At 55.5% G+C, this 19,683-nt stretch overlaps 8 protein-coding genes across 8 annotated transcripts; 2 read left to right on the top strand and 6 right to left on the bottom strand.

Annotated features, from left to right (window-relative positions):
* Positions 1–952: 952 nt before the first annotated feature.
* Positions 953–2,800, bottom strand: BO95DRAFT_403126 (glycosyltransferase family 2 protein; the record flags this gene model as incomplete). Its single annotated transcript, XM_025583913.1, has 6 exons — positions 953–1,253; positions 1,417–1,574; positions 1,659–1,889; positions 1,997–2,311; positions 2,347–2,618; positions 2,674–2,800. The coding sequence occupies 6 exons, from the start codon at positions 2,798–2,800 to the stop codon at positions 980–982; spliced, it is 1,377 nt and encodes a 458-aa protein (XP_025447718.1). The 3' UTR covers positions 953–979.
* A 1,234-nt stretch (positions 2,801–4,034) lies between these two features.
* BO95DRAFT_403124 (Zn(II)2Cys6 transcription factor) lies at positions 4,035–5,954 on the bottom strand. The gene is made up of 2 exons (XM_025583912.1): positions 5,854–5,954; positions 4,035–5,775 (listed from the first exon to the last, which is right to left on the bottom strand). The coding sequence occupies exons 1-2, from the start codon at positions 5,940–5,942 to the stop codon at positions 4,125–4,127; spliced, it is 1,740 nt and encodes a 579-aa protein (XP_025447717.1). The 5' UTR covers positions 5,943–5,954; the 3' UTR covers positions 4,035–4,124.
* A 1,532-nt stretch (positions 5,955–7,486) lies between these two features.
* On the bottom strand, positions 7,487–8,936 carry BO95DRAFT_469960 (MFS general substrate transporter; the record flags this gene model as incomplete). The annotated part of the gene is made up of 4 exons (XM_025589486.1): positions 7,487–8,223; positions 8,329–8,491; positions 8,540–8,804; positions 8,863–8,936. The coding sequence occupies 4 exons, from the start codon at positions 8,934–8,936 to the stop codon at positions 7,487–7,489; spliced, it is 1,239 nt and encodes a 412-aa protein (XP_025447716.1).
* Positions 8,937–9,609: 673 nt separating this feature from the next.
* Positions 9,610–10,503, top strand: BO95DRAFT_478167 (PLP-dependent cysteine synthase family protein; the record flags this gene model as incomplete). The annotated part of the gene is made up of 1 exon (XM_025590019.1): positions 9,610–10,503. One exon carries the CDS (start codon positions 9,610–9,612, stop codon positions 10,501–10,503), a length of 894 nt encoding a protein of 297 aa, XP_025447715.1.
* Positions 10,504–10,798: 295 nt separating this feature from the next.
* On the bottom strand, positions 10,799–13,151 carry BO95DRAFT_469958 (uncharacterized protein; the record flags this gene model as incomplete). Its single annotated transcript, XM_025589485.1, has 2 exons — positions 10,799–12,888; positions 12,934–13,151. The coding sequence occupies 2 exons, from the start codon at positions 13,149–13,151 to the stop codon at positions 10,893–10,895; spliced, it is 2,214 nt and encodes a 737-aa protein (XP_025447714.1). The 3' UTR covers positions 10,799–10,892.
* A 510-nt stretch (positions 13,152–13,661) lies between these two features.
* Positions 13,662–14,613, bottom strand: BO95DRAFT_510247 (O-methyltransferase). Its single transcript, XM_025591334.1, has 2 exons — positions 14,009–14,613; positions 13,662–13,949 (listed from the first exon to the last, which is right to left on the bottom strand). The coding sequence occupies exons 1-2, from the start codon at positions 14,544–14,546 to the stop codon at positions 13,747–13,749; spliced, it is 741 nt and encodes a 246-aa protein (XP_025447713.1). The 5' UTR covers positions 14,547–14,613; the 3' UTR covers positions 13,662–13,746.
* A 2,579-nt stretch (positions 14,614–17,192) lies between these two features.
* BO95DRAFT_328882 (uncharacterized protein) lies at positions 17,193–17,591 on the top strand (the record flags this gene model as incomplete). The annotated part of the gene is made up of 1 exon (XM_025581891.1): positions 17,193–17,591. A coding segment is annotated over one exon (399 nt), but the record flags the coding sequence as incomplete, so codon positions are not given.
* A 345-nt stretch (positions 17,592–17,936) lies between these two features.
* BO95DRAFT_427010 (MFS general substrate transporter) lies at positions 17,937–19,318 on the bottom strand (the record flags this gene model as incomplete). Its single annotated transcript, XM_025584775.1, has 2 exons — positions 17,937–19,268; positions 19,316–19,318. 2 exons carry the CDS (start codon positions 19,316–19,318, stop codon positions 17,937–17,939), a joined length of 1,335 nt encoding a protein of 444 aa, XP_025447711.1.
* Positions 19,319–19,683: the final 365 nt, after the last annotated feature.

The following is a 19,683-nucleotide window of genomic DNA, read 5'->3' as shown; positions in this document are numbered from 1 at the left end:
TTAATGGGGCTTGGAATTTGTGATTTGATGTTTTGTTGGGGATGATGAGGCTGTGGTATTGTGCTGGGTTTGAGGGAGTAATATATATCGGAAGAGCATGGCTTAAGCATGATCCACTGCGGAGGTGCCAATTACTTCCGCCACCATACTACAATTTACCACAAGAACTATAAGTTATCTTTCTCTTTTTATCTCTTTTTTTTTGCCCTCTTATTCCTTTCCCCTTTCTTCTATTTATTATTTTTTTTTTATCTATGGAGATACAACATACAATCCCCAAAAGTATCCCAGAAATTAACCGAGATAAATGATAAATGTTCAGACACAATAAACACAGCGCTGATTCACACCCCACAAGACCCGCACAGCCCAGCAACCAGGTCACTAAAACCAGAAAACAAGCCAGAGCACTACAGTAAAACATATCATTACCACAACAGCAGAGAATCATTATACTAAACTGAACCGCACACTCACCTCGTACCTCACAACATGGTCCCCGAACCATACATGAACCGAACCCCGATGCAGTCGAATTGGGGTCTACCCCTGCCTTACGAACGGATACAGCTCAGTTTCGGGCATGTACATTCTTATGCCGACTTATATCATGTCATCGCTCGTGATGCGACTGTCAGGATACCGGCAAGAGTTGAAAACACGTGGATGGAACTGTGTGGATGTGGGTCCAGGGCGATTGAGATTGCGACTGGGCTTGGTTGGGATGGTGAGTTGGGGTACTACCCCATTCCTTTCCCTTTCCTCTTGGATTTTCAATCAGGGCAGATACCCGAGTTTGAACAAAGATAGGAGGTATGCAGTGAAGAAGACGCAGAACGCTATCGAGATAATAGCAAACAGTTATCAAAGTATCCACTAGCAAGTGAACCCTCCACCCCCCTCCCCTTTACGAGCACAGCAACACCCGCAACCCCCTTTTATCATCCTGACCCTACCACTCCCCTTCCATTGGGGGCTGCTAATCCTTCCGAATAACCGTAAACTCCCTCGTCGGCCGCACCACCGTCCACAGAAACGTCGCCGCCTGCACCAAATCCACCACCGGCGCCAGCACAACCGTCAGCACCACATGCACCGGGATATCCAGCAGCGCCGTGGCACGGCAGTCCAGATCCTCCAGCAGACACGCGACGACGCGGCCGTGCAGCAGCACGGCCAGGTTGAAGGTGGTCCAGACGAAGAAGCCGTAGGAAACGGAGATGGCCCAGCCGCCGTAGATCATGGTCATCATTCTGTCCCACACCGGAGTAAGCATCAGTAACCGCCTCCAATTGAAAAGCGAAGGCTGCACGCCTAGCGAAGGCTGCACGCCTAGCGAAGGCTGCACGTCTGGCCAATACAGATTCTCAAGGGGGGGGGGGGACGTACAAGCAGAAATGCGCCACAAACTCCAACATATTAAACGCCACCATCACGCGCAGCGCCCAGCTGGGGATCATCAGCTCCCCGCTGTACCACCGACGCCGCTGGCGGAGCAGATCGCCCAGCGTGGAGGGGGCCTGCTCGCGCGCGATCGCGTTCAGCCATCCGAATTTGAAGCCTTGCTTCGCGGCCTACCCCTCCGGAGTTTAGTCGCTTGGTTCTGCTGGGTTGGGTTTGTGCTGAGAGCGGATGACAGTAGGGAAAGCGGCACCTACATAGAAAGCAAACCAATGATCCTCCGTCATACATTCCGTGTCCCAGGTCACCGCGTTCTCGACCGTGCCGTTCAGCAGTAGGAAGCTCCCGCGCATGAACCCGAGCAGCGGCTGCCGGAAGAACCGCACGGGGAGCTGGTACCGCCCGAAGTTCTCGGCGATGCGCAGGATCTCCGCGACGGTGGTGAGGGGGTGTTTCCAGTGCGAGGAGGCGTTGTAGTAGATTGTTCCCTTTCGGTTGATTAGCTTTGCTCGAGCATGGGAAGAGAGGATGGAAGGGAGGATGAGAAAGACGGAAGGGGGGTTAATGCTAATGGCACAGGGTAAGTGTGGCTTACCATCCCGATATCATCGCTCCCCCGCTCGATGAAATCCAAACACGCCTGCATCAGGTAGTCGTCGATCTCCGTCTCCTCGTCCAGGTGCAGCACCCAGTCCCGGTCGGTGAGGCTGCTGTGCCGCCGGTACCACTCCAACACGCGGGCTTTGTGGGTGGCGCGCGCGGCCTGGAAGGAGGGCGGGCACTGCAGCTGCTCGACCCAGCTGGGGAGGAGGGTAGTGAAGGGGTTGTGGGCTGAGTCGATGACGACGACGAAGCTGATGCGGAAGACTTGGCTGAGGGGTTTCCAGAGCTCGACGGTGTTGAGGACGGTCTTTTTGTTTCGGTCAGCATTGGGCAGGATGTTACAGAGGCTGAGAAGGGGATAATACTTCCCTGAATGTTGGTCGCTTTGGTGACAAGAACGACGCGCAGGCTGCGGAAGGACCGTTGTTTCGGGGCCTGGGCGTATGAGAACGGTCGTATGGGGAGACACATCCCCCAGAGGATGTGGTAGGGGGGGAACTGGGCGAGGAGGAAAGGGGTGATGATGAGGGTGATGATCGTGCAGTCGCGCGTCCAGAGCACCCCCGGTTGCACGATCGCCTCAGGAACTCCCGCCCACACCATCAGAGAATATACTCCTATAGCGGAACCAGTAAGCATGGAATAATCACAGAGAATTCTTGGATGTACCTAGGAACGACAAAAAGGCTGTGCTTGGGAAGATCGCCCAGTTGTAGTTCAGGATCTGGAAGAGCTTCCGCGAGCGTCGGTCGAGCAAGGGTTTCTGTTCCAGATCGACTTCATCTTGAGAACGCATGCTGGAGCCCTTTCGAGACGAGGCTGGAGAGGGCAGAGGGGGGTAGTCAGAGGTTTCAGCCTGTCGCGTTACCACGACGGAAATGTATAAAGCCCGTGACTAAATCCCAGGACAGTCGATGTTGGAGTGAGACATGAACCACTGTGCTGGAACATCTGAGACAAAACTCATATATGTATGCAATGAGCAGCCTTTCCACAGAAAGTCACAACCCCGAAGATTGGGTCTGCAGAGATCCCTGCAAACCATCACTCCTGCCCCGAAAAAGCAACGTGGAGCTGACTGCGACTGCATCCGCGAGAACCATCGCTGACAATGTTTGAACCCACTGATCAGCTTTCAGCCCGCTTGCAAAACCATCATACCCAGCTTGGTGGCCCACTGCGATGATCATAGTCATGATCGCAATCGATCGGCAAATGATTTGGGTGCTTTTATGCCAATCTGGTGAGAGTAGGCGATTCGCAACGACGGCAGCCACGAAGTCCGCACCAGCCGTGACGATGTAGACTGGTTGACTTCATTGAGAGTTGTTTGAGATAAAGTCGACGTAGATCGTCCCTCGAGTACAGTGGATACATGAACCATCTGCAGTGCGACAGCAGCCACGCAGGTTCCAGAGCTGAGAATCGTACAGTATTAATCAAACATGCCGGCCGCACAGGATAAGCGACTGAGAAGTCGTGCAACGTTTTCCTTGGAAAGCCTTGATTTATCTGCAGTGTGACGTATAATAGACACCAGAGGCTGGTCATACCGAGAACACATTAAACAAATAGGGTCCCCCGTCTGATTAGAAGAAAGAGAGATAGCTGCGCAGTCTGGCCTTCGTGCTCACAGCTCTTACATCTTAGAGGGGGAGCACTATGTGGCGGTAGCACTGGTAATGTTGAGCAATGAGAATAGAAAGGGCAAGAAGGACTTATATACCTCGCCGCCCCAGCTGAGTCCAGGTGATCTAGCTCCCTAGCCCGGACCGTGCTTCCTGCCACCCTAGGCTGCAAAACAATTTAGCACAGCTCAACCAGCCTACTTTGTTAGGTTTATCATGGAAACACCCGGGCGTCACGCGCATAGTCAATTGGGACTACCCACTAACTCTGGATGTCGGAAATCCGGTTACAAGAAGATTCACAGGGATGATTCAGCCGGGATGAACCATAGATTCATGCACCATGACACATGAGCGCAGCGCAGTGAATGAACATCTGCAAGATTGATTTTTCCATCACGCCAAGGGCACGCGCCAGGGGCACCCTTCGAATATGTACACATATGTTGGCCCGAAATCCTAGCGAGGTTGTGGCCGAAACACGCTCAACCCTCACAGGTAACTTCTCCGCTCCAGCAACCCCAACGCGCGCGAACACACCCAGTCCTGGGAGTTGTCGATGGCCCGCAGCTCCGCCACGAGAGACTCATCCCTCTCGAGGACCATGGAGCGCCGCTTCTCGACCCCATCCGCGCGGTACGCCAGGTGGGCTGTGACCTGGCAGCCCGTCGCGTCCGTGGAGAAGGTCACACCGTCCGGCAAGGGGGCGGCGCTGCGCCACATTTGGGACAGGTACAGCTTGAGCGACTCGTCCAGAATCTTGGCGTTCCTGGTGGAGCTCATGAAGCCCTCCTCGGCGCTCCAAGAGTGCAGCAGGTCGCTGGCGAGGCAGTAGAAGGCGTGGTCCGGGCAGACGTGGGCGGCGATGTACACGGCGGCGACGACGGTGCTGCTGGGCGCGAAGGCGGGGCGGCGGTCCGGGCCGTCGAACTTGCGCATGACGGTCTGCGCCGCGGCCAGCAGGCTCCGCCGCTCGCAGAGGTGCCGGTCGGGCATCGGTGGCTGCTGCTTGCTGTACGTCGCGGTCTTCAGCCCCAGGAGCAGCGCGAGGCAGGTGAGCCGCGTCAGCTCGACCTCGCGGAAGTCCTTGCGGCGCGCGGCGTCCCGGCTCGCGGCCATGACGGGGCAGGTGAAGGAGGTGGTTCCGAAGGTGCGGAGGCAGAAATCGTCCAGCGCCTGCAGGTACCGTGTCAGCAGGGCGATCAGTCGGTGCTGCTGCAAGTGGATCGTGGCGTAATTGCTCGCGATGTCGGCTTCGGATGCCGACATGCACGTCGCGATCAGCTCGAAGCCGGTGTGCTGGAGGGGCCGGAAGGCCCTGCGCGCGTAGGAGAGGCTCTGGAAGGGCTGGAGGTAGGCCTCGTAGGGTCGATCATAGACGAACTCGCTGTCGAAACGCAGGGGCTCCTTCAGACCATGGTAGATTGACCCTTCCTGAAAGTTCATGAAGGACTCCACGACACACTCGTCCACTCCCCCGCAGCTGAGTTCCAACCCCGATGAGCCGCGCTCGATATTCATCGAATGCAGGATACGCAGACCTCCTTGCAGGTGGCAGGTGGCCTCGGTGACGTTTCCACGCAGTAACTCGCAAATAATAAAAAGCAAACAGCAAACCAGAATGACTTCTTGAAGCTGCGGGTCGTGTGACGTGCGTCTCTTATGGATGAGGGCAAATGAACGGGAGGACTGTTCCAGCGCGAAGCCGTACCAGGCATTCCGCAGAAGGTGCTGCTGCTGTCCGGGCCTTGGAGTCCGACCTGCCATCTCATTGGCCTGGTTCACTGCCCCGAGTGCAACGACCGCATGGTACACTGCAGGTTCGGTGCAGGACAACCGCAGAATCAGTTCCCGCCACAGAGGCGAGTCGAAGTAGCCCACGAGTTGCGGGACAGACCGGTGCTGGAAGAAGGAGAGACAGCGGCTCTCATCAGAGGTCACCGTCCACTGGAACTTGGCTGCGATAGCGGCGCGGATGGTGGCCGATGCGCTGTTAGGAGCCGACAATATGACGATTTTGGTTGTATTTCTCTTACGCCCACCTCCTGGGGGAAGCCGTTGCATGTCATATGCGCAAGTGCGACCGGTGCTTGTGCAGTTGCTGCATGCACCAGGAGATTCGTCGCATTTGACACGGCGAGCTCTGTGCATTCAAGATCCTTTAGCCAATCCCAGCCAGTCTGTCAAGTCCAAGGCAGACCACTAGGCAATAGGTACTCACCGACAGGTCCGACACCCAGTGCGGGATCTCTTCGAGAACGTCCTTTTCTGGGATTTCGATGGGCTCTTTGTCTCGATCTGTGACTCCATGCTCAGAGTTGGGATTTGACAAGGGGTCGATTGATGGATGATTGCGCGAGATCTGGTTCTTTTAAATATGACAGCCAAGCACTTGGCCTTGCAAGCTGGCGTGACAGGGGTCTTTCCCCCCAGATCCAATCACTGTGGTTGGTTTCGATTGGGCTCATAAAGCGGGTTTTAGTGCCCGTGGCCATGCACGCGAGGCACTGGCTTGGGTGCAGATCGTGCAGGCTGGCACATTTCGGCTACATACAAGATTCCTAGATCCAGAAAAGCCGTACAGTGCTTTGAGCCTCGAGGGGACCTTCAGTAAAGGGGCAGGGACGGATCAAACGGGGACCATGTCGATCAAATTAAGTAGAAGATGAAGTAAGTGAAGTGCAGTCGGATCATCCATGATGTGTGTTTGTACTCTGAAAGGAAGGAAGGAGTGGAGACAGCTCACATAAGCAGGGCATTAATCAGCAGAGGTCACCACGAATCAGAGCAGTGGAAACCAGCAAATGTAGACGAGATAGCCAATTATAACGGGTACTATGTAGAAAGTGGGACTCGGGCCCTTTGGCGTCATTCTCCGGTCGAAGTACTTTTACTGTATATCACCAGCTATAAGTAGCCTGTATAAACCCTAAAAGCTTGATACTAAAAAAGCCAAGCTCTACAGATAGTGAGACCGGCGATCCAGCAGGTCTACTTAATGGGGCCTAGGTTCCCGCTATTTTTGGGAGGTCCTCCATTCTTGTACCCAGTACCGATATCAAGTCTGCTGCCTGTAGAAGACCTGCCTGGCTGAAGAAGTTACTAGATTTACTTGCATAATGGGGGTCCTGAGCCTAGAATGGGAAATCCAAAGTTAGCGCTAATAATGCAGCTGTTAGAAGAGCTGGTATTGACCTCACACCGATAATATTACCCCTTTAGTATATAATCCCTTTCTGATATCTATCTTATACTTCCCATTATTATTTGCTTCTGGGATCCTACTAGAGATAGACCGTGCTATGATAAAGCATTTAGACAGTTTTGATGGAGTTCCAACCTATGCTTATTCTCCTTACACCTGGAATAATTAGTAGTGACAGGACCTTGGCACCAGTGCTTATCCATAGCCGAACGGCGCTTCAGTATCAAGTGCGAAAGTATAACTTAATTCTTCCTGCTTTTAATTGCACACCCAGTGTCTCTGTGCTCTATTTGATGTGGTGATTCTATCTATCTATAGTGTGTTACGCGTACAAAGCCCAATGGTGGAAGGACTAGCTGGAGGAGGGGGCATGCCCGATAGCTAAGAGTACCAGCAATCCGCATTGCTTGTCGGAACGCGTCAGTCCACGTGTCCGCGGTGCCCAAGAGCAGCCGTCAGGGCGATAAGCATCGCTACGGTCTACTCGACCTATAGTCCACCGAAGAACAGCGCCAGAGCGAATTAGTTGAGCCATCTTCGTTTGCTACCTGTCTCGCGGCCACAAAGGCTACCTCGATTCCCCGGCCGAGGCCCCGAAAAGGCCATAAACATTGTCCTATACCCCCCCCCCCCCCCCCCGGAGTCAACTCTAGAGCTTCCATACCCACGAACGACGCCCACGAACCCGATCGAATTCTTGCTCCACTCGCACCCAGGCGACAGCCAGGGTGGATGCCACCATCAGAGCGCCGACAAAGATCGCCATATCCAAGTAGCTGCGCGGGGTGGTGGTCTCACCGTGGGACGTGCGGACCAGGAGCCCCGCCACGGGGGTGCCGACCAACCCGGCGGCGCCCTGCACCATGTACATGATGCCGGTGATGCGGGGCATTTCCTCGAGGCCGAAGAGTTCCACCAGGGCCGGGGAGAACAGCCCAATGTAGGCACTCGCAAACAGGCCGTAGAGCACGGTGAACACGATGAAGCAGGCCCGCGCCGCCGGCAGCTCGTGCGGCGAGGACCCTCCCAGCAACGTACTCGGGATCCAGAGACCCACCGCGCCCACCGCGCTCAGCAGCGTGACCCCGAAAAAGGAGTTCAGACGCCCCAGGTAGTCGGCCAGATATCCCACGGCGACCTTGCCGATCGCATTGCACGCGTTGCTCAGCGAGGTCCAGTTGGCGCCCTCGGACTCGCTGTAGCCCAACGTCTGTCTGTACGAGGAGATATAGTACACCGGGGTGTAATAGGCCGCGCTCTGGAACGCCGCGTTGAGCAGCTGCGCGACGAACTTGCGCGATCGGACCAGGGCCCAGGGCGGCAGGGGCACCCGGCACAGTCGAGTCAGCAGCGACTTCGATGCGGCTTCCTCCCGCAGACGGCCTGCTGTCCGGGGCTCCCAGTACAGTACGGCGCCCGAGGCACAGATCAGTAAGGTCGACAGGCAGCCGACCAGGCGGAGGGTATTCCGGAAGCCGAGGGCGGAGATACAGGCCTGAATCACGGGGGCGAACACCAGGCCCCCGATGCCGGTGCCGGCGGAGATGATGCCCAGGGCGAGGCCGCGGCGTTCGGAGAACCATGTCGGTGGAACAATCATTGAAGGCATGTACGAGAGACAGCTGCCGATGCCAAGAAGAAGCCCCTGCGAGAGCTGAAAGTGTCAGGACGCGGTCCCAAAGCTGGCGAGAATGTTCGCCACCCCGAAGACGAGCCCCCCCACGTATACGACGATGCGGGGACTGAAACACTTGCACCATGCGACGACAAAGGGCGCACTGAGTTTCATCATGGCCGAGGACAGGCTGCCGATCAAGGTGATCTCGGCGGAGGAGGCTCCGGTGAACGGAGTGCCTGGGCGAGTAGCCATGGCCTCATACTCGGCCTGGTACACACCGTAGGCGAAGACAACCCCACACGCGGTGAAGTTGAGCATAAATCCGGACAATACAATCAAAATGTAGTGGCTAACGAGGATTAGTCCAATGCCAAGCTGGGGGTCCCTGGCTGGAGGGCGTGACGTACCGACGGGAGTAGTTCCTCTTAGGGCTCTCGATGGACGGAGGCTGTACCTGTCCATTTTCCGACAAGTCGGTCATATTCTTGAGGTAGTACAGCCGCGGACGAATCTAAATTGGAATTAACACAATCTTCTGCAACAGTCTGTGCTTTATTCTGCAATCTTGCTGTTCTGGCCAGATCCAGCTGAATACTCCAACGGAAGAGACGAGGATTTATACATCATGTCAATTGACCCGTCTCCGGAATTCGACCCTTGCTCCCCGACGGTCATCGGCCTGTACTGTGCTGTACTGTACCGGGCGGGTGATGGCCATGGTTCACTCCACCCAGCGACACATGTTATAGATTTCAAAGGGAAAAAGACTCTTGCATTGGGCATGACGAGGGCGATACTATTTTTCCTTTACCGTTACCTGAATTGCGAAGAGTCAGATACGTACTGTAAGATGGTCGGTGTCCACGGTAGGGCTGGCTTGGCATTTTGGAGAAGCGCTTTCTTGATATCGCGGAACCCCAATTCGCTCTCGATCATTAGAGGCAGCCCGGAGTCTGTACAGTACACATAAAGCCCATGCAATTAACGCACCAACATAGTGGTCCACCTGATGAAATGACACGAAAACAAGCTCAATAGATTTTTGCACCGAAGTTCCAATCATCTGGTACCATCAATTCCTCCGTCTCTAACCCTCTCCCTTTTCTCTGCTCCTTACGCATCGCATCGTCAGTCATTCCCTTCTGTGCCACGACATGTCCGTTCGACCTAGTACCACCAGTGCCCTGGGCGCGATTGGTAACACGCCATGTGTTGAACTGACGCACGTGGTCCCTCCCGACAGCGCCCGGGTCTTCGTGAAGCTGGAGAGCCTGAATCCCACGGGGTCGTACAAGGATCGCATGGCGCTGTCGGTGATCGAGGAAGCGGAGCGGCGCGGGGATCTGCGGCGCGGGATGACCGTCGTAGAAGCGACGGGTGGTAGCACGGGATCCTCGCTGGCGTTTGTCTGTGCCGTCAAGGGCTACGCCTTCCGGGTGGTCTCGTCGGATGCATTTGCGCCGGAGAAGCTCAACACCATGACCGCGTTCGGGGCGGATCTCGACCTCGTGCCCAGCGGGACCGGCAAGATCACCCCGCGGCTGATCCCCGCCATGCGCGAGCGAGCGCGGCAGATCGCTGCCCAGGGCGACGGGCACGACTACTACTATGCTGATCAGTTCAGCAATCCCGACGTCTTCCCGGGCTACGAGGCGCTGGGGCGCGAGGTGCTGGCGCAGATTCCGGGGCCGATTGACGCCTTCTGCGGGGCGATCGGCGGGGCCGGCATGGTGATGGGGGTCGGAAGGACGCTGAAGCAGCGGTGGCCGGGGTGTCGTGTCGCGGTCCTGGAGCCGGCCTCGGCACCGGCGTTGACCCAGGGTCATGGCGGGGAACATTCGGTGGAGGGGATCGGTATTGGCTTCCCCCCGCCTCTGCTCAACCGGGATTGGTATGATGAGGCCCGGGCCATCGACGAAGCCGAGGGACGTGCCATGTGTCGACGGCTGGCGAGGGAGGAAGGTCTTCTCCTGGGTACCTCTTCTGGGCTGAACGTGGTCGCCGCGCTGCAGCTGGCCAAGGAATTAGGGCCGGGAAAACGGTGGTGACTGTGGGCTGCGATACGGGTCTCAAGTATGTGCGAGGAGATCTGTATACGCAGAGCTAAAGGGTGGATTGGGGACTTCGATGCTTCCTTGTCACACGCTGGCAATGCGATGACCCTGTAATGCAACGGGGTCAGCGATCGGTTGTTGATCGATTCTGGATGCAATGTAGCACTGCCTGCACCGATGGCCAAGCATGTCTATATCTTGCCAATGCAAACCATGAAAAATCTCGATTCTTTCACTATTTGAGTGAAAGGGGTATGATGAGAGCCCATCCAGATGGGTAAATGATCATCGCCTCCTCTACTCAGTATACATGCGCAGACTGACGAGCCATCCTCGGACTACGGACAGGTGCTCCCTCGGAACCCCACCCCCGATGCTGGGTACTAGGTAGTCTCTCCCTCCAGAATCCTCCAATAGGCCTCCAACACTCGTCCAATCAAGCGGACTACATCCCACACCGCGTCTCCACTCAACAGCTTGTGCCAGATTTTGAGGACGTGAATGCAGAGATCCACCTGCGGGGAACTGCTGCGACCCCCACTCGCCGCCATTTCGCCGGTGGGATCCGCTTCCGCCACCATGTCCTTGATGTACGCCAGTAACCGCTCCTCCTCCTCCCTCTCCTGATGATTATTATTGCCTCGATCTCTCGGAACCTGCTCATCACGCTCCTCATCGGCCAAATTGAGCGTCGGGTTGGAATCCCGTCGCCGCCGCCGCGTCTCCATCGCCATCAACCACTGACTCATGACAAAAGCGCACTCGAGCGCGCAGAGCGCATGCTGGAGCGACCACGCGAACGCCTGGTTCCGCGCCACGATGTTCACGCCGATCTTGACGGGAATGCTGAGGGCGTGGGCGGAGTAGAGGACCGTGCGGGTGAGCCGGTGGTGGACGGCGCGGTGGTAGTGCCCGCGGTAATAAGCGTACATCGACGCCGCAATCTCACGGGGATCGTGGGCGGTAAGGGCGCGCCACGGCCCCACGTCGATGCTCAACCGGATGTACGCCATGCGGAGGAGCGCGGTCGCGTTGAAGGAGATCGGCCCGCTGGGTCCGCCGGGCCCCAGGAACGATTCCGGGTCGCGGGACCAGCCCAGCTGCCAGTTTTTGAGGGCCTGCTCGACGGCCGCAATGGCTGGCGGGGGTATCGTTGTTGTCCTGCTGGGGCTGAGGCAGCCTTCGCTCTGCTGCCGGTGGTGATTGGTGGCGCGAAGGAAGTAGATGTGTTGGATTATGGCGAGGATTAGTGTGTATCCGCCGAGCGAGTAGTAAGGCGTTAAGCTGGAGGTGGGCTGCTGCTCGGTGAAGAGGCGGGAGAATGCGGATTGGAAGGTGGGCTCTGCAGATAGGCTCTTGCGGGCTTCGATCCAGTCTGCCTGGGTGGGGGCTTCCCACGCAGACTCACGGCAGGGGAGACGGGTTTGGAGTTCGCAGTTCAGGATCGCGGGCGGGGTGTCATACACAATGGTGTGGAAGACAAAGAAGCAGAAGATTATGGTGATGGTGCGATTCATGCCTTCGGCTTGGACCCAGGAAGCCCACGATGGGTCTTGTGGAGGCGGGGGCGCCAATAGCTTTTCATCGCGGATGTAGTTGGCGAGAGTATTTTGCAATCCGACAGCTTCGTTGAAGATGGCGTGAGAGTTGCCCCAGGTTGCCATCGCCATGAGTATGAGTAGCGTTTGTGCAGGAGGTAGCGGGTCGATTGGACTCGTTTGTGGCTCAGTAGGCTGACTTGCTGGCGCAGGAAAACACTGATCCCGTCGCTGGGTCTTTCTACGGTGCAGCCGCTCCTGGACGATGGCCAGGGAGGTCCGATAAAACATGATGGCGTTGGCGTGATCGAAGGCTGACTGCGCGCCAATAGTCGCCATGGCTAACACCAGCTCCACTGGGCACTTGATGGGCGAGAACGACGGGATATGGACAAAGGGTAGGTGTCGGTGAAAGCCGGTGAAGTAAGTGGTGATATAGCGGGTCATCGTGTGGCGGGATGGAAGAAAGAATTGCGGAGGAAGTAGCGCCGCAAAGCTCTGGATCTGCGTGAGAAAATGATCCCAGACTTCCTGAGTGACTTTCCATGGCTCCGCACTGGACTTAGGAGGAGGGTCGAAGGAGGGGAGCGTGGAGGTGAAGTCATCAAACAAACGCGGCGCTGGTGGATCGGCCTCCACAGGCTGGGGCATATCGGCGTTCGGCTGCGACGATTGAGTCTGGGGGACATCGGAGAAGAGCGAAGTTGATGAGAAGGACAAGATAGGTTGCTCTATCGATAGCGCTGGGTTCATGTTTCCGTACGGCATCGCCATACTGTCGATGAAGAAAGCAAAGTCCCCGAAATTGCTGGTTGGTTCTGGCCATGCTGTATGCAGCGTGCTGAGTGGTGTCCCCGTCGTCGTTATTAGGAGGGGATCGATCAACGAAGAATTGGAGGTAAGGGGGGGCTCTAGCATTCCTCGGGGTAGCGTAGAACCGCTGTCTGGAGTTGTGAAGGCTGGGGAAGAGCCATCCAGCACAGGAGCCCTGCTGTCTACATTGGCCACCGGTCCCGATGGGTTAGTATCACGCGTAGTGGCAGGCGTGACAAGGCTATCTGAAGTCTGAGCATTGCCACCATTTGGGGAGACGTTATGGGACATTCGAGTATGACGGGCCAGCAGGTCGCTGTGGCGTTATCTCAGTGTTGATTGTCCTGACGTGGAAGACGAGCACATACCGGCGGGTGAATGCCTCAGTACAGCTGATGCAGCGAAACGGTTTTTCTTTAGTATCTGTTGACCTGTGAGTCAGTTCTAAAATGCTGGGGTAAAGAGATAGATCCCATACGGAGTCGTTCGTGTCTCCGTAAGTGCTCGTTGCGGAGAAAATCCTTGGCACAGAACCGACATCGAAACGCTCTTTTCTGTTCTTGTTCTCGTCGATCCGCCGACTCTTCCCTGGCCTCACCAGGGTCTGGTCTATGCCCAGCGGATCTAAGCCTGAGCTTCTTCGCCGCTGACATTGGGAGAGATCGTCAAGTGATGAAGTTCAACCGCAGCGACAATTTAATTCTCTCCAGTAGGAATTTAGACATGCCGCCCGCCTTACTAAGCCGCCTTCTCTGAATATTACTCCGTGTCGTACAATGTTACAATACGATAACTTATAGTCAACTGTTCAGAAGCTGTATTGTCGTTACTCAGCCCTGAGGTTCTACAGTTATAGTAAATACACCCTGGACAACGACAGCTCCAATTACGGTAAGTAAACACTCATCTCAAAGCCATTGGAGAACGGCAGCGTCATATTCTGGAAGCCATTTTCAGAGGACCGCAAGAATGCCAGCAGATCGGCATATCCTTTGGCTCCCGAGATGGTGTTATCGGTGAGCACCACTGCACCGCGACGCAGACGAGGCAAGACCGTTTGCAGCGTTGGCAAGGCCAGCGCAGACCAGACTTTGAGGAGTCCCATGTCAGCGAACCTGTTCCCTAGGGTTTGATACAGATGAACTTACTATCAAGAAGCAATAGATCGATCTCCTCCGGCAATCCGTCCTTCAATGTTTCCAACAGGTCCCCCTCGCGCAAATCGATGTGCCGCTCCACCTCGGGGCCACACTGCGCCCAGTACCCCCGTGCAGCCGCCGCTTTGGATGCCTCCTTCTCGGTAGCGATCACTATGCCGGGTTTTCCAGTCCGGGAAGTAGTCTTAGCAACTGCCAGGGCCAGATAGATCGTGCTGACGCCGAAGCTGGTCCCGGCTTCGACGATGTTCGTGGCGCCCATTGCAGTGACCAGTTGGTAGGTGAATTGACATTTATCTTGGTCCAGAGCGATGAATTTGTCGAGCATGAGGCGGTCAAACTGCTCTTTGGGGTTCGCTGGGGTGGTGGTGATGGTAGGGTCCTGATCTTGGAGCTCGCTCAGGATGCTCGAGGAAAAGACCTTGCCGGTTTTGGAGAGGAGAGCCTCTTGGTCCAGGGACCTCTGGTGGAGGTCGGCGAGGAGTTCGAGGATGTGAAGTGGTGCGTCGACGGGACTGGGCGCTGTCATGATTGTATGTGGTTGAGCAACTGATGCCCTGGTAGATTGAAGCGGTTTTGTCTGCAATCACTTTGGCCGGAGGCCGTTGACATGATTGAAATACCGAGTGCTGCGGAGGGAAATGAGGGGTATCCCGTGGCTTGGCACTTTGGAGAATTACTCGGATCAAACTAGATAGGGTGCCAAAAAGTCCGGAATCGCCACTTTAGAGAAATTCGAGAATACATGCAAGTATTAAGCACGCATTGACAGCTGTGGCCCTCAAGGGACACAAGTTAACCAAGCAGTGCGCGGGACTGTCTAGAGACCACGGGCGACGAGACTAGCTTTGAAGTTCAACAACTGCAGCAGGAGCAGGCCTACCGAAACTGAACGTTCAAGGTGCCGCAATACCTCAACGGAGCTCCTAATCGTTCAGTGTGGAACCGGCTCAATCCATATCAATGAAGATTTACGAGCACGAGGGGTGTATGAGTTGTATGTATGAGCATAATCTTGTACGAAATAAGTGGATGATTACATATGGGCGAGATTCGGTCAATACCTTTAGTTTCGGACAGCCTTGGCATATTGGAGAATTTGCACGTTCTGGAATTGGACTCCCCATCCGGTGGGGTTCGGGGTTAAGGGAAAAGGGTTGGTTTTCTCGACCAGAGATCCTATGTTACTTACATGTGCCCGAGCTTCCAGTTTGACGCGGAGGTACAGCACAACTCCTGCCCGAAGACTTTGCACTCTACTGGGCTCTGTACATTTTCCTAGCCTGCGACACAGTAAACACTAATCCTCCATAAGCAACAAAACCTGTTTGTTCGAGTTCCTCAGCTGGCGATCCGCAAGCCAACATTTCTCACCTCGTCCTGCAACGCGATTCTGATATGAAAACAGGCTGTGGTCGACGTCAGCAGAGTGTCTGCATTTAACAGCCAGCGGTACTAGGTCGCAGATCTCTGGTCAAGGGGACATCTTACGCCCAACGATTTGACGCAACAGAATTGACAGACCGCAATCATCTGATACTTCCCTTCTTGCGAGTATTCCCGCCCTGCAAGCATTACTTTGCGGGGTGCCACAATCACACGCGTGCCCATGAGCATGCTGTTATGCATAATCATTTATCGTGAAAGACGCACCTGCGCAGGCAGCCTCGTGGTCTGGTCCGCGGCCAGATGCCTAGAGAGTAACCGCTGGATATTTTAAGCGACCAGCCCGCTTGCTGAGTCTTGGGCACAGTCGCAGCATGCCTGTAGGCGACAGCATGTTGATGTTTATTACCATGTCCGTCCACAGCCCCCTCCGCTCACAGCGGGTCCGAACCGTGAACTCAAAGATAGACCTGTAGTGATTGATTCTGGACTGGTGTAAAATTACAGAATTTTGGATCAATCTCCCCATTAACGGTCACCTCTGACCTTGTTCATATCTAGTTGTACAAATAAGCAATCGAGTCGGTAAAATAAGCTTCTATATGTAAATTGGGTTGACTTTGATAGAATAGATATCAGATAATCTTCTCATAGAAATACCACCTAGATCTGTGGCAAAGATGCGAATACGTGTCTTTGTATGTACTAGATAAAGAGATTTACTTTCTAAAGGGGCTTTCTGCCCCGCCACGGTCCGGCCTCAGGATCACGCTCGCAATCCGCGTTTTGTCCACTAGTCTCGCTAACACCCCGCAAAATATGTACATGTTCATATCCTGCTTAATATTAAACGTCCCCGTCAGCCATGTTCCGAAGCACTCCTGTTACAATACTAAGCAGTAGTTGAGAAGAATAGCAGAAGTAAATATATTGAGGAACATCTAATCAGTATAAACAGTCTGATTAGCTTGAAAAATACCCTAAATGGCTGCTCTAAGATGTCAAACGCAGTATTCATCATGATGAGTTTGCTGATGTGCCAATAGAACAGCTGAATATACAAAGCTTGAAGACTGGGGATACTGGTAGGAGAGCACAAAGAAGATAATTCGAGTACAATTAGTAAGACAACTCACACAGGTGAACGGTTAGAAGTGGACAAAGGCCCGGTAGCAGACCATGGTCAACATAGACTAAACCTAAAATCAAAGATAATAATGTACACATAGTAGATTAACAGCCGACGATGAAATCCTAATCCAACTGAACCGAGTGACTTAACCGCACCCCTCAAGAATAAAAACAAAAAAGGCCAACACAATGGTGAGACACCAGCAGAGTCGATCCGGGGTCACACAGATAGTTGTTCCAAGGTTGTGGCCGCGGGACCCCGAAAATAGCAGGGATTGACGTGGCCCGGGCCCAATGACGGCAGGTTGTGGATAAATATAGGGTCAGCGGGTGGGGCGCAGTAGTGAATGGTGGGGAGATCAAGTTTTATGGGGTGATTGATCACTGCTGTAAGGATAAGGGTATTTAATCCGCTGTCTTTCTTCCCTGCCTGCGGATTTCAACTCTCCTGTTTCCTGCACCTTATTTCTCCTTACTCGTTCATCCGTCGGCTTGAACACACGGTCGTTGATCTACCATACCGATTACGTTACAGCAGTAGTGACAACAATCAGTCGTTACAAACACGAACACACGCACTCGCTTACCTTGCCAATACCTTGAAACCAAAATAAATAGCCTCACCCCCAGAAAAACCGCAACCAAAATGTCCACCTCCACCGCAACCACCACCGCAACCACCACCGGCTCCGCCGCGGCCGCCACCTGCACGGGCAACCTCTACGTCCTCCCCGTCCAAGACGCAGCCTGCGCCCTCCCCAACTCCGGTAATTTCTCCTCCGTTATGGACAAATGCTGCTCCCCCGCGACCGTCACCAAATACGACAACGACTGCGGCCTGTACTGCCTGGCGCAGGACCAGACCGTCAAGACCCTTCTGAGCTGTCTCCAGGACAACGGCGCCGTGACCGAGGCCTTCTGCAGCGGGAACCTCACAGCCAGCGCGACAGCGAAGGTCTCGTCCACCGAAACCGGCAAAGCAGGGAAGACAGGCTCCAGCACGGGCAGTGCGGCGAGTAGCACGAGTACCTCTGATAAGAGTGCGGCGGTGGTCGGACACAAGGTTTCGATGGGCGGGTGGGTCGTGCTGGGGATGGTGGTGTCTTCGTGCTTGTTTGGGGTTATGGGTTAGCTTTCTATGGTGATGCAGATGGGATTATGGGGGTTGGGTCAGTCTGTGGTGGTTCATTGGGGATAATATCTGCCATGGGGTGGGGAGGTGGCTATCTGGGGGAGAACTTCCAGACCCCCCTTTCTTTCAGCTTCCTGGCAACCTCAATCCAAGTCCTACCTTAGTTATGATAATATGGTGGGCTGTATTATAGGTTAGTGTTAATCGATCTCTATCGTTCTAATGTGCACGAACAGTCATTTCATCGTATTATACCGAGTATCTCACAAACTACACCCTCCACCCCCTATCACTACCTCTCATCTCCCACCTTACCCAAAAACACGCCGCAGCCGCCGCCATCAGCAACGCGCCCACTGTCCCTGCCGCCCGCCGATACGCCCCGGCCTCGACCAGCGCCGTGCGCTCGGGGATCAACAGCCCCACCAACGGCGTGCCCACCAGCGCCCCCATCCCCCGGATCAGATACAGCACCCCGTTCACGCTCGTGAACTTCTCCACCCCGAACACCTCCACCAACGACGCCGGGAACAGCGAGATGTACGCGCTCGCAAACGCCCCGTACAGCACTGTGAACACGATGAAGCAGCCGCGCGCAGCTGCTTCAGAGACCCCGTCATCTGGAGAAAACGTGGCAGGTAGCCAGAAGGCGAAGACCGCCACGGCGCTGACGAGCGTGGTCGCGGCGAGGGCGTTGATCCGGCCGAATTTATCGGCGAGGTAGCCGAGCACGATCCGCGAGACGAAGTTCGAGGCGTTGCTCACCGTCAGGAAGGTGGCGGCCGTGGTGGTGCTGTAGCCCAGGGTCTGGGCGAAGGCGACGTAGAAGAAGAGCGGGGTCGTGTAGCCGGCGGATTGCAGGAAGCAGCCGGATGCTTGCGCGAGAAAACGTGCAGAAAACGCGGTGGTGCGGTCGACGAGGGGGACGGTGAGGAGCTGCTTCCACTGCGTTCTGGAAGAGGTGCTGCTGGGGTTGGATGTGAGTTGCTCCTGCTGCCGGGCTCTCAGGTTGGCGTGGAACCGTGGTTCCCAGCGTAGGACGGCACCAGCGCCCGTTACGATGGTCGTGGCAATACAGCCAGACACACGGAGGGCATTGCGGAAACCGATGTGCGAGATCATCGCCCGCAGGACCGGTGGCCACATCATGCCGCCTATCCCCGTGCCGGAGATGATCACTCCCATGGCCAGGCCGCGGCGGGCGCTGAACCAGGTCGGGGCCACGGACATGGTGGGCACGTAGGCAAGACAGCATCCAACCCCGAGAAGAAGACCTTGCGTTAGGGCGAAATGCCATAGGGCTCGGCTGAAGCTGGCCAGGATGTAGGCCACCCCAAAAACCCAGCCACCGGCGATGATGACGGCTTGCGGCGAGTATTGCTTCGACCAGGCGGTAGCGTAGGGTCCGGCCATGGACATGAGCGCGATGGCTAGAGTGCCGATGAGATCGATGAGCGCCGTCGAAGCGCCCGTGAAGGGGGTGTTGGGCTGCGCTGCCATCTCCTCGTACAGGGATTGGTAGACTCCGAAGGCGAAGACGAAGGAGCAGGTGGTCATCATGATGAGGCAGCTGGCTGCCACAATGGCGACGTAGTGCCTGACCTGTCAGAATAGTAAACTTGGAACGAAGTGGTGGGTGGTCTGCTCACCATTTCGGATAGGCAGGCTCTGTGGTCGCTTCATTTTTAGGTGGCTGCGTGCTGCCGGGTTCAATCTGCTGTGACTGCGAGATTGGTTCGCTCTTGGCATCAACAGACCCAGTGGTCAGCGTTACTTTCTCTTTTGAGTCCGCCATCATAGATCCCGCGAGAAATTCCAGGGTTGAACCGGACCAAGGAGGGGATAAGCCTTTTAGGGCGATCTGATAAGGGGGTCACGGCCATTCCACTGCCGAGTTGGGTGCCGCGGCTGAAACTTTACCCGCCACACTCGGCAGCCCCAGCATTCCATCTCCCGGTCCCCCCTGGGGGTTGGTAACTGGCCCTACAGGGTCTCCAGGTGGAGATTGCCCCCGTCT

This window comes from Aspergillus brunneoviolaceus (genome assembly GCF_003184695.1).
Source record: "Aspergillus brunneoviolaceus CBS 621.78 unplaced genomic scaffold BO95scaffold_2, whole genome shotgun sequence".
Classification (NCBI taxonomy): Eukaryota; Fungi; Ascomycota; class Eurotiomycetes; order Eurotiales; family Aspergillaceae; genus Aspergillus; species Aspergillus brunneoviolaceus.
Note: the sequence above shows the minus strand (reverse complement) of the source record. Positions and strands in the feature narration are given on the sequence as shown.